This window comes from Gossypium raimondii, chromosome 1, assembly GCF_025698545.1.
Source record: "Gossypium raimondii isolate GPD5lz chromosome 1, ASM2569854v1, whole genome shotgun sequence".
In the NCBI taxonomy this organism is placed as follows: Eukaryota; Viridiplantae; Streptophyta; class Magnoliopsida; order Malvales; family Malvaceae; genus Gossypium; species Gossypium raimondii.
Window position 1 is genome coordinate 40,210,460 of NC_068565.1, and position 12,252 is coordinate 40,222,711.

Here is a 12,252-nt window from a genome sequence, read left to right on the forward strand (position 1 = left end):
TTGATAAGGACTAGTATTCGAAAGATGCAATCTGAGTGAGCCCAAACCCATGCCAACATGAATGAACTCAAAGAAGAAATGTATAATATAGAAAGCATGTTGAATGAAATGTGAAGGTAAATAGGTACATGCATTCCAACTAACATGGAAACCAACCCTCAAAAGGATGAGAAAGAACACGTGAATGTCATCGCACTCTGCTCGGGTAAGACTCTTTTAAACTCGAGTGAACCTACAAAAAAGGAGGATGACATAAATGATAATGTGAACAAACCTGTTAAAAAGCACGAGCCTGAGGAGCAAACTGAGAAAATAGCTAAACTGGTAGCTGAGTGATTTTCCGCAATTCGTTGTAGCAGATTAAACTACTTTTTGTACTTAACAAGCTCATAGGGAAGCAATTTTGTTATGTTTTCATTTAGTTTTTTCTTATAGTAGTTAGGAAATAAAATGAGCAAATTCAACAATTTATATAACCTTGCAGGCCAAGGGAGGCCTAAAGGTAAGACTAATATGTTCGGAGAGTATGCGAAACATTATTGAAAGGCACAAATATAGTACACTGCCATGATGTTGCAACACGGAGCTTGGATGTCGCAACACAACAAATAGAGTACTAAAGGAGTAGTCTTCCATCTGTGTCATGACATAGCCATAGGGTATTGCAACACAGCCTTAAACATACACCTTAAGGAGTAAATTGTCATCAATGTCGTGACACAGGCCAAAGGGTGTCGCGACACCAATATGACGAGGTCACTTAATGAACCAAAGGTGTTCCCGTCTGCAGATTGAAATTTAATGAGAAATAGTCAACTACTTTAGGTCAAGGATCAAAGGTTAAACATAAGCCTATAAATAGAATTTCTCTGAACAGTTTAAGGACAACTTTTTACTTCGTTTTTAATTTTATTTTCAATTGTAATTTAGATTTCTTTCTATTGTAACTTTTATTTCAGTTTTCTATTTCGTTCTTAGCAAGAACTGGATTGTAGATCTGTCAAACTCATCACGGACTATTGTTCGCACCGCACTATTTATTTATATTAGGATTTTTCTCATCTTTATTCTTGATCTATTCTTAATGTTTATCTTTCAAATCAATTATATTTCATGTGCTAGATCTATGGGGAACTAATCGGAAGGGAGATTAATAAGTGGATGTGGGATTAATTAACACCTATGTAGGTTTTCTTAGTGAATCAGTTGGTTGGGAAAGGAAGAACTTAAAACCCTAGGCTTGACAAACCTAGTCCGGTTTGAGCTGTGACATCGAGAGATAAGTAGTTCTTGCCAACTCATTAGGTTAGTAGAAAGTTGAGAGGTCCTGCTAGGTTAATGACTAGCTGATTGAATAGAACCCGAAGTAGAAGTTAATTATGAACACAGAAGTGAGTTAGTCTTCTGTTATTTAATCTGATAAATTCTACAATTTGTTTCCATAATTATTTTTATTATTTTTATAAAATATATTTTATCACCGCCTTAAGAATAATCATAATATAATTTAATTAAAGTACTAACTAAACCCATTAGCATAGAAGTTAATATTAGTTTACTCTAGCCTCCTTTGGGTACGATCCTTGGAGTACTTCTATTACCTCGTTGTATAAAGCTATACTACAACCTGACCCGTGTAGTTGCAAACATCGCCTTAATTCCTATATTTTCTTGTAGTATTTTCACTTTCGATGTTGGTATGCCGAAAGGCGGTCAAGTTGTTGGCGCCGTTGTCGGGGAGGCAACGCCATTGAATTAATTTTAATTTTTGCGCTTAATAGGATAATTAGAAAATTTTTAAATTATATATACATTTTTATTTTTATTTTTATTAATCTAATTTTCTAACTTATTTTTCTTCTTTTGTGGATTTCTATGTATGACTCAGAGTAAGGGCACACCTATAAAGCCAACCACTGATCTAGAAAGAATCATTCGTCGTAATTGTAAACAATAACAACAATAGAAAATACAAAATAACCCACCAATTGTGGTTGATCCACCACATGATAATCCACTATTTATCCGCACTTACAAGACTTACCAATACCACCACCACAATTGTCGATAGAGCTAACCTAGCGTCAAATGTAATAGTCAATTCAAGTCAATTTTGGTACTTAGGACTTAGGATTAATATTAATAAAATAATTGTTTTTTAACACATTTATAAGTGTTGTGACCCAGTAGGCCGACACGGGCCTTAGGTAGTACTAATATATTCAATTGAGTGTGTAGGATGAAGATATAAAGGCCCAATTGACGTGAAAGCAAGGGACGAGTGATGCATAAGCTTCCCGGGATGTCAAAGCACAAAATGAATGATACAAGGCATATTTTACATGCCGTGTCGCGCCATAGACATGGGGCAACATGACACAGGTCGACATGCTGCCCAAGAATATCGAGGCTATTTTCGTCCACATAATCAACTTTATATGAAGACCTAGGATGTGTCGAAGACCTAATTTGGGTTGCCAACACTTCTATAAATAAGAGAATAGGGGTTTGATGTAACTAAGTCGTCCTAGATGCCTTCAAAAATCCTAATAGTTTAGGAGTACGATTAGATTAATTTTCTTTCGGCTTTTGATAACTTTTTTTTATTCCTCTTAGAATCAGTTTCGATCCAAGAGTTTATTTATATTATTCAATTGTTCTAGTTTATCTTTTTTTTGCAATCGATTTATTTCTTTATTCCAATCAATCGATTCGCTACTCTGTTCTCCATTCAACATAAATCCACGATTATTCAAATCTCTTTTCTCTTCAGAATCAATCCTGTTCTTTACATGATTTATTAAATTGGAGTCGAGATTATGAATAACATGAGTGGCTAAATCCCTTAGTGGAGATTAATGAGTGGATGTTAATGTGATTAACGTAGGATTTAGGGTTTTCCCAAGAGGGTTGGTTGGTATAGATTACGTGTTCTTAAACCACTATGATTGACAACCCTAGGAAGTTATTATCGAAACCTTTTTTTTTAAAACGGGAATCAACTTTTAAAAATGAAAATGGGGAGTCGCCACCGATCTTTTATTGAGGTGTGATCAGATCACCTTGAAAACGATTTTAGGTCTACGAATTTTGAGAAAACAGGTTCGGGAGTCGGTTACGCACGAGGAAGGGTTAGCACCCTCGTAACACCCAAAATTGGTACTGAATCGATTGTTTAATGTCTTAGTGTCAAAATTTTGAAAAGATTTTAAAATGCGATCCTTTTAACTTGAATAAATCGAATTGAATAATAAAACACTCTTATTTTAAAAAAATAAAATGTCACACCCAGTTAGTTAGGGCGCAACATTTTTTAATCTTCAAAATTAAGTTTGTCTTTTGATTATTAAAACTCATGCATTTAAATTTGGAAAGGATATTCAGTTATTTGGGTCGAATGAAAAATCAAAACCCAATAAGTTAGGGTTCAATTTCACAAGATTTCTAAATACCGAATATTGCCTTTATTTTTTTTTTAATCCTTAATTCAAGGTAGCAAAATGTCATATTCAGTGAGTTAGATTCCAACATCTTGAAATCTCGAAAAAAAATTATTTAAAATTTGTACGATTTTATTGCAAAAGAAATACTTGGCTATCTAAATTCAACGAAAAGAATCGAAGCCCAGTAAGTTAGGGCGCAACCCTCTCGGGAATCCTTAACACTAAGTATTTTGTAAATTTTCAGAATAGAATGATTTTAATACTTTAATAAATCATAATTTTTAAAACAAATGTGGTATGATGGAATAGTAACGTATAACGTAAAGAGGATAATTTGTAATACAAACGTACACTAAGCAGTAATGAGCAAGCGATAAATGAATTCATGCAAGAATAACAATAATAAATTTAAACACATTATGCAAATTATACCAAATTCAGTATAAATATATATATATATTAATAAATAATGAATTAAACAATAATATGTCAAGTTTGAAGATAAAAGAATATAATAGATTAAAAAATTAATCTATGATAAATTTGAAACCAAATCAATTTGAAATATTAAAATAATATTAGAAATAGGAATTAAATTTGTCAAAATAAGAACTAATTTAAACTTAAAATTAAACTACTAAGAGCTTAACTAAAATTGAAACAAAATTTAAAAGAAAATAAATAAAATAAAATAAATAATGGAACGAAAATCAAATTGTAATAAAACAGTATTAAATAGGCAGTAAACATAAATAAGAAAAGGATTAAAGTTGTATTCGATTAAAAACCAAGGGACGTAAATAGCAAATAAACGCACAAAACCGGGCATTCAAATCCCAACAATGGAAACAACGTTGCTTAACTAAGGACTTAAATGAAGTCAAAGTTAAATACACAGTACAAATTTAAAAGCAGGAGAAAACTGAATCGAAACAACACCGAATACAGAGGGGCTTATTGCAAAAATAGACCATTGAGCAAAAATGCGCGGATCTTTCCCTCGGGTCGGGTCACCGCGCGGGTCTTAGCCTATATGGTGCCGTTTTGAAGCTATTGAATCAAACCTCAAATGACACCGTTTCAATAATCAATATAAATCTAAAAAATAAACCCTAAAAAAGGTTCATTCAGTCATTAAAAAAAACAAACAAGAAGAAAATAAACCTTAAACGACGCCCCTTTCATCTCCGCCGCCTTGAATGCCAGAACTCTCTTCTCTCTCATTCCGATTCAGACAGAGTGGAGGATGACTCCCATGGCGTGCAGAGGTAAGATTCTTCTTCGCTTTTCTCTTTTATTTCGCAAATAAAAAAATAAACAAAGAATAAAGGAAATCGGAGAATCACCTCTAAAAAAACTGCTATTGGTTTTTTTCTATTCCTAGGAATACTTTTTTGTTTTTGTATTCAATATCCGTGCCTGTAAAAAAAGATACATAGGGCTTTTTCTGATCTTATATCCCCCGCCTTCAAAAATGAAAAAAAAATAAAGGAAAAATACAATCCCCTTTTTCTCCTATACTGCATTGTTTTTGTTCTATTTGTAGGTACTGCGTACGGTGATGGACGTGGCGTGTACGAGCGTGAGGAGCAGCGGCAGCTGCTGGTTTGCTGTTGGATGCCCTAGGTTTTGTGTAATGGGCTTAGGGTTAGGTTGATAGTTGTATTTGGGCTAGGTGTATCTGAGTTTGGAGATTGGGCTAATTAGGCTTAGGTTAGGTTTGGGCTAGGGGTTTTGGTTAACTGTTTAATGGACTGTTAATTGACTTTGAATTTATATTTGGAATTTATTTTTTATTTATGCGGCCCCGGGCCAAAATTGGGTCTTACAGCTGTTGTCGTGTAACGAGAACAGGGTAAAGACTTAAAAAGGCCAATTTTGTCCGGTGGTACTGGACTTTGGGGTTCTTCTTTCTCAAGTAGCTTCATTTCATCCTACTGCATCTTTAGAGGTATAGCAATTGATGCTTCGATCCACTCCACTGCAACGTCATAGAGATAGGATTTGTACCTGGTAGCTTCTCAAAAGAACAAAATTTGCTATCTTTAGTTTGCTTCACTGCAACTTCAGGGAGATAAGACTTGTAGCTTCAAGTTGTTCTACTGCAACTTTAAAGATAAGTCTGATGCGATCTGCTCTACTGCAACTTTAGAGAAATAAGATTCGTTGTTGTAGCTTCAATCTATTTGACTGCAATGTTGGGGAAGTAAGATTCGCCGTCTTCGATCTGCTCCACTACTGCTTAGGGAGACAGGATCTACAATCTTCAACCTATTCCACTGCTGTCCAGGGATATAGGACTTACAATCTTCCACCTATTCCACTGCTGTTCAGGGAGATAGGACTTACAGCCTTCCACCTATTCCACTACTGTTCAGGGAGATAGGACTTATAATCTTCCACCTACTCCACTGTTGTTCAGGGTGATAGGACTTAGAACAATCCACCTATTCCACTGCTGTTCAGAGAGATAGAACTTATAGTTTTCCACTTATTCCACTGTTGTTCAGAGAGATAGGACTTACAATCTTCCACCTATTCCATTGTTGTTCAGGGAGATAGGACTTACAACATTCCACCTATTCCACTACTATTCAGGGAGATACCTTCCACCTATTCTACTGCTGTTTAGGGAGATAGGACTTACAATCTTCCATCTATTCCACTGTAGTTCAGGGAGATAGGACTTGCAATCTTCCACCTATTCCACTGCTGTCCAGGGAGATAGGACTTATAGTCTTCCACCTATTCCACTACTGCTCAGGGAGATAGGACTTACAATCTTCCACCTATTCCACTGCTGTTCAGGGAGATATGACTTATAGTTTTACCGATTTGTTCTCTGGGGAACATGACATGTATAATTCATTTTATGAACCTAATTATGCCTAGTGATTAGGATGTCATGATCAGAATGAGTCAAATGCTCTTAACTAGGTATGTATGAATGATGTTTGCATGAATGCAGAATGTCATTTTTTTAGAATGATCCTTCTTTATTGCTCAGGTTGTCATTGCTCGACATTTATTAAGGTTTTTTCACTAATGTGCTAAAACACCTTCTTGCTCGAATGGCGTCTCCAAGGAAACACTTAGTTAAATTGCCCCCACTGTAAACCTGAAAGTTCAATCCACTGGGACGCAAAATTTGTACCATCATTCTCCCAATATAACCTAAGGTAGAAAAATATGGCTTTTTCTCAAACTTCTCCCATCGTAATTCAAAGATACAGAATGTGAAACTCTCTGGTCTTTTACACCATCCCCAAGGTGTCATACCAAATGCTCATGCACAAATGAGGAATTTTCTTCTCTGAGAAAACTTCTTTTTATTGCTTGGTGATCACTGCTTGCTTGTTCATTTAAGCTTTGTCACCAACCTATCATCTTGTCATTTTGTTCAATCAATGTTTTTGACAACAAAATCCAAAGAGAAAGTCCTAATTTAGACTCTTCTTTCTCAGATTTCCAACCTTTAAACTTGGTACGTTCTAAACAATAGTCCTTTTTCAGGTTACTGTATTATTTAGAAACTTCTAGAGTAATATGCAAAACTTCCCTTGTGAAAGTTTTATTAGTCCATTAATCATTATTCTACTGCAACATGCTTGCGAAAAGAATATAACAATGGATAAAATAGTATTAATTTGAGAGCATAGCTCGAAATGAATAAATTATCAAAAATAGTAAAGAAGAATAACAAAGAAATTGATTGGAAATGTGTATCTTGAAAAAGAATGAAGTATTCCAAGAACAACAAATTCAATATAAATAGTATGAAGACTAGGTGTCCTAGATATCGTAGCTTGAACTTCTTTATAAAAACTTTTTGAAGACCATTTTGAGTTTGATATGTGTTTGGGAGATCTACAGTACTCTGTCGACGCCCCAAGATGTCACCTACCGTTTCCTGTTGATTTAGGTATAGCAAGATCACCGCGTGCACCATTTTGACCAACATTTGAGTAATTCTGATCACCTCATGCCCCATTCTGATCAATATTTGAGCCACCCTTTTTGGGTTTTCAACACAAATCTCTTTTGGTCTCAAGGCGCCCTTTGCGGGTTTTCACCTTGGCCTCTCTATTTTTATTTTTTCCATTTTTTTCATTTTCACCATTTTTTTGACTCAAAGTGCCTCTTGCAGGTTTTCACCTTGATCCTTCTTTTTTTTCCTTTTTTGACTCAAAGTAACCTTTACGGGTTTTCACCTTGGTCCCTTCTCCTTTTTAGGCAAAGTATTTCTTGACTGAGTCTGAGTTTATTGGATTAGGTAGGCTTTTACCATCCATCTCGCTCAAGATCTGAGCTTCTCCAGAAAAGGCCCTCTTTACAACATAAGGTCCTTCCCAATTTGGCATCCATTTCCCTCTAAAATCCTTTTGTAGAGGAAGGATCTTTTTCAACACCAGGTCCCCCCATGAAATTCTCTGGAAGAACCTTTTTGTTATAGGCTCGCATCATTCGCTTCTGGTACAACTGTCCATGATGAATAGCTTTTAGCATTTTTCCTTCTATCAGGTTCAACTAATCATATCGGGATTGGATCCATTCAGCCTCATCTAGCTTTAGTTCAGCTAGAACCCGGAGAGAGGGGATCTCAACTTCAATGGGTAACACTTCCTCCATCCCGTAAACTAGAGAGAAAGGCATTGCTCTAGTAGAAGTCCTAATAGATGTTCGATAGGCAAGGAAGAGCAAACGGTAATTTCTCATGCCAGTCATTGTAAGTCTCAGTCATTTTCCCTACAATTTTCTTGATATTTTTATTAGCTGCCTCCACTGCGCCATTCATTTTCGGGCGATACGATGATGAGTTGTGGTGTCTGATCTTGAATTGACTTTAGAATTTTTCTATTGTGCTATTGTTCAAGTTCAGCGCATTGTCTGATATGATTCTTTCAGGCATTCCATATCGACATTTGATCTCTTTTTTCAAGAACTTGCTGACTGCTGACTTCGTGACATTAGCATAGGAAGTAGCTTCTACCCATTTAGTGAAATAGTCAATAACCACGAAGATGAAATGATGCCCGTTGGAAGCCTTCGGCGATATGGGCCCAATGACATCCATTCCCCACATGGAGAAAAGCCACGAAGAAGTTATAAAGTAAAGAGGTGACAGAGGTGCGTGTATTTTGTCTGCATAGATTTGACATTTATGGCACTTCTTGGCATAATTGATGCAATCTCCTTCTATGGTGGACCAGTAATACCCGAATCGCATAATCTGTCTAGCCATTGTAAATCCATTGGCATGCGCTCCACAAATGCCCTCATGGACTTCTTCTAGGATCTTCTTGGCTTCCACATTATCCACGCATCTCAATAGTACTTGATCCTTCCCTCTTTTGTGTAAAATCTCTCCATCTTGGACATAGTCAATGGCTGGTCTCCTCAATGCCCTCTCATCATTCTCCGTTGCCTGATTAGGGTACTCGCGATTCTTCACATATTGCAATATGTCTTGGTACCAAGGATGACTGTCATTTTTCTCTTCCTCGATATTGTAGCAATGAGTCGGGGTCTCATAAATGCTCATCTGGATAGGCTTCATATCTTCTAGCTTGTTCACCTTGATCATGGAAGCTAGAGTGGCTAATGCATCAGCCATCTGGTTTTCATCTCGTGGGAGATAGCGGAAAGTAATGTCATCAAAATCTTCCGTCAATTCGAGGACCAACTTCCGATAACTGATTAATTTGAGGTCTCTTGTCTCCCATTCACCCTTGAGTTGGTATATTACCAATGCAAAGTCCCCATATACCTCTAACGTCTTAATTTTACGTTCTATAGTTACACGGATGCCCATGATGCACACTTCATATTTGGCCATATTATTTGTGCAGTCAAAATCTAATTTACTAGTAAAAGGATAGTGGTCTCCATTTGGGGATATCAGGACTGCCCCAATCCCATTTCCTATGGCATTTGAAGCTCCATCAAAATTTAGCTTCCAAGGATGATTTTCTTGAGAATCCTGTTCAGCAGTTGCCACGCACATCAAGTCTTCATTTGGGAAATCAAAATCCAGAGGTTCATAGTTTTCTAAATCTCGACTAGCTAAAAATTCTGCTATTGCACTCCCTTTAACAGCCTTTTGATTTATATAAACTATATCGAACTCGGAGAGCAAAATCTGCCATCTAGTCATCCTCCCATTCAACGCAGTTGACTCCATCATATATTTTAAGGGGTCTAATCTTGAAATTAGCCAAGTTGTGTGGTAGAGCATGTATTGTCTCAATCTTCGCGTCGTCCAGATCAAGACACAACATAATTTTTCAATAGGTGAATATCTCATTTCATAGTCGGTGAATTTTTTACTAAGATAGTAAATCGCCTTCTCTTTCCTCCCCGTCTCATCATGCTGACCTAACATGCATCCCATGGAGTTATCAAACACCGTTAAGTATTTGTTCGGATTAGGTGGTGACAATAATGGGGTACTGGACAGGTATTGTTTTACTCTGCCAAAAGCTTTCTGACATTTTTTGTCCAATACACCTGGGTTATGTTTCTTCAAAAGACGGAATATGGGATCGTATTTCTCAGTTAGTTGTGAAATGAACCGAGCAATGTAATCCAGTCTTCCTAGGAAACCTCGAACCTCTTTTTGAGTACACAGCGGAGACAATTCATGTATCGCTTTGACTTTGTCTGGGTCAATCTCAATCCCTTTTTCACTAACTACAAACCCCAGAAGCTTTCCTGACCTAGTCCTAAAGGTACACTTGGCTGGGTTGAGTTTGAGCTGGAACTTTCTTAACCTTAGAAAAAAATTTCTTAGGACTTGCACATGTTCCTTCTCTGTCTAGGATTTTGCAATCATGTCGCTGACATAGACTTCTTTTTCTTTATGCATCATATCGTGGAAAAGGGTTACCATGGCTCTCTGGTATGTAGCTCCCGCATTTTTCAACCCAAATGGCATTACCCTATAACAGAAAGTTCCCCATAGGGTTATGAATGTGGTCTTCATCAAATCTTCAGGATGCATCTTAATTTGGTTATATCCCGAGAAACCGTCCATAAAAGAAAATAATGAGTATCCTATCGTGTTGTCCACCAATGTGTCGATGTGAGACAAGGGAAAATTATCTTTTGGGCCACCTTATTTAAATCTCTATAGTCTACATACATTCGTACCTTCCCATCTTTCTTAGGGACGGGTATGATGTTGGCCACCCATTCTGAGCACTTGACCACTTGTAGGAATCCAGCATTGAACTGCTTTTGAACGTCCTCCTTTATTTTTAGTACAACATCAGGCCTCATCCTCCGGAGTTTTTGCTGAACTGGCTTGCAATCATCTCTTATAGGAAGACGGTGTACTACAATGTCGGTATTCAAACCGGGAATATCTTGGTATGACCATGCGAAGACGTCTTTGAACTCTTGAAGTAACTTGATGAAATCTTGCTTCATTTCTTTGGTTATGCGTGTTCCCAACTTTACTACTTTTCCTCCTCAAGGGTCACAATCTCCACCATTTCCTTATGGGGTAGGATCTGGTTTTCCTCGTGCTCTACCATCCTCAACAAGTCTGGAGATAAGTTACTATCTATGTCGTCTTCAAATTCATGAGATCCCTCTAAACACATGTCTCGTTCAAAAGGGTTTTCTGAGTCCATAGCAGAGTCACTCATGTCATTGATATCCAGGGACCTGTTTCACAAACCAAAGAATATACAAAAATGTATGAATTTTAAGAATACTTAGTTGTATGGTATGATTATGAATTGATGAAAGAATGATTTGGAAGAAAATGAAAGAATCCAAAGTAATTACTCGTACAAAAAGAAAAAAAGGATCTTAAAGGAATATTTGTTCAACATATTTGCAAAGACGTATTTCATTAAAATAACGATGTTCAGACATGACCCTATTTCACAAAGGAATTCTTATTATCTCTAGGCTAAAACAACAAGTGCGTTCTGAATATTACTCTGAGAAAGCTCTAAAAACTTCAGGTATTTCTTCTGCAGTCTAATTATTTAGAACACTCCCAGTTTCTTAGGGACGAATGTCTAACAAGGTCCTTTCTTTATTTGTGCATTCATGTATGGTGTTGATGTGAGCATTTTCCAATATCTCCTCGATGCTTTCTTCCACCAGTATCCCTCTCTTAGGATGAATGATCCCTCCTGATACAAAAGTCTTGGATATGTGAGGAATGGTCATAGGCTCCCATTTAACCTCATCCCCTCTCAGGCCTACCCTTCTTCTTTCTTGTCTCTTTTCTAACTCTTTCTTTTTTGCCTCATATCCTGCTTGTAGCCTAAGCCAAAATGATCTTGCTTTTCTCTCAGTACAGGAACCTCAATTCTTCCTTGAAGACATCTCCCCAATCCTCTTCCTGCTAAGGCTCCTCTTCCTACCATCAATTGCAAATCCATCCTTGTGGTCTTGGATATTTTTGGCACTAGGATCTTGTTCCCCTCAATAATAAATGTTGCATTTACGAACTCCAAAGATCGAAAAGAGCATTCAACTACCTTTTCATTTGCCTCCAAGTATGGCGCATTACTGGTTACACTTGCAATAATATCCTCCTCGGCATTTATAGTCACTAGCCATCCCTTTGACACTAGTTTCAACTTCTGATGTAATGATGATGGTACAGCCCCCGCCGAATGTATCCATGGTCTTCCCAATAAGCAATTGAAGGAAGGTTTGATATCCATTACAAGGAAATCCACTTCGTAGATGGTCGGACCAATCAATAAGGGCATATCGATTCTTCCTATGACCTTCCTCTCTGTACCATCAAATGCCCTTACTATATTCTAGCATGTCTTCATGTGTG

At 36.9% G+C, this 12,252-nt stretch overlaps 1 protein-coding gene across 1 annotated transcript; it reads right to left on the reverse strand.

Moving 5' to 3' along the window:
• Window positions 1–7,970: 7,970 nt before the first annotated feature.
• LOC128033879 (uncharacterized) lies at window positions 7,971–10,871 on the reverse strand. The gene is made up of 4 exons (XM_052622375.1): window positions 10,593–10,871; window positions 10,330–10,381; window positions 8,718–10,133; window positions 7,971–8,080 (listed from the first exon to the last, which is right to left on the reverse strand). Exons 1-4 carry the CDS (start codon window positions 10,869–10,871, stop codon window positions 7,971–7,973), a joined length of 1,857 nt encoding a protein of 618 aa, XP_052478335.1.
• Between the last annotated feature and the right edge of the window lie 1,381 nt (window positions 10,872–12,252).

Bases quoted from the DNA above. Each gene is read 5' to 3' on its own strand.
- LOC128033879 (XM_052622375.1), bottom strand. From the start codon at position 10,871: ATGAAGCAAGATTTCATCAAGTTACTTCAAGAGTTCAAAGACGTCTTC. The intron at 10,134-10,329 runs GTAACCCTTTTC...TGGGGTTTGTAG, and splicing joins CTACATACCAGAGAGCCATG to TTAGTGAAAAAGGGATTGAG. The intron at 8,081-8,717 runs GCATTTGTGGAG...CTTTCTCTCTAG, and splicing joins CCTAGAAGAAGTCCATGAGG to TTTACGGGATGGAGGAAGTG.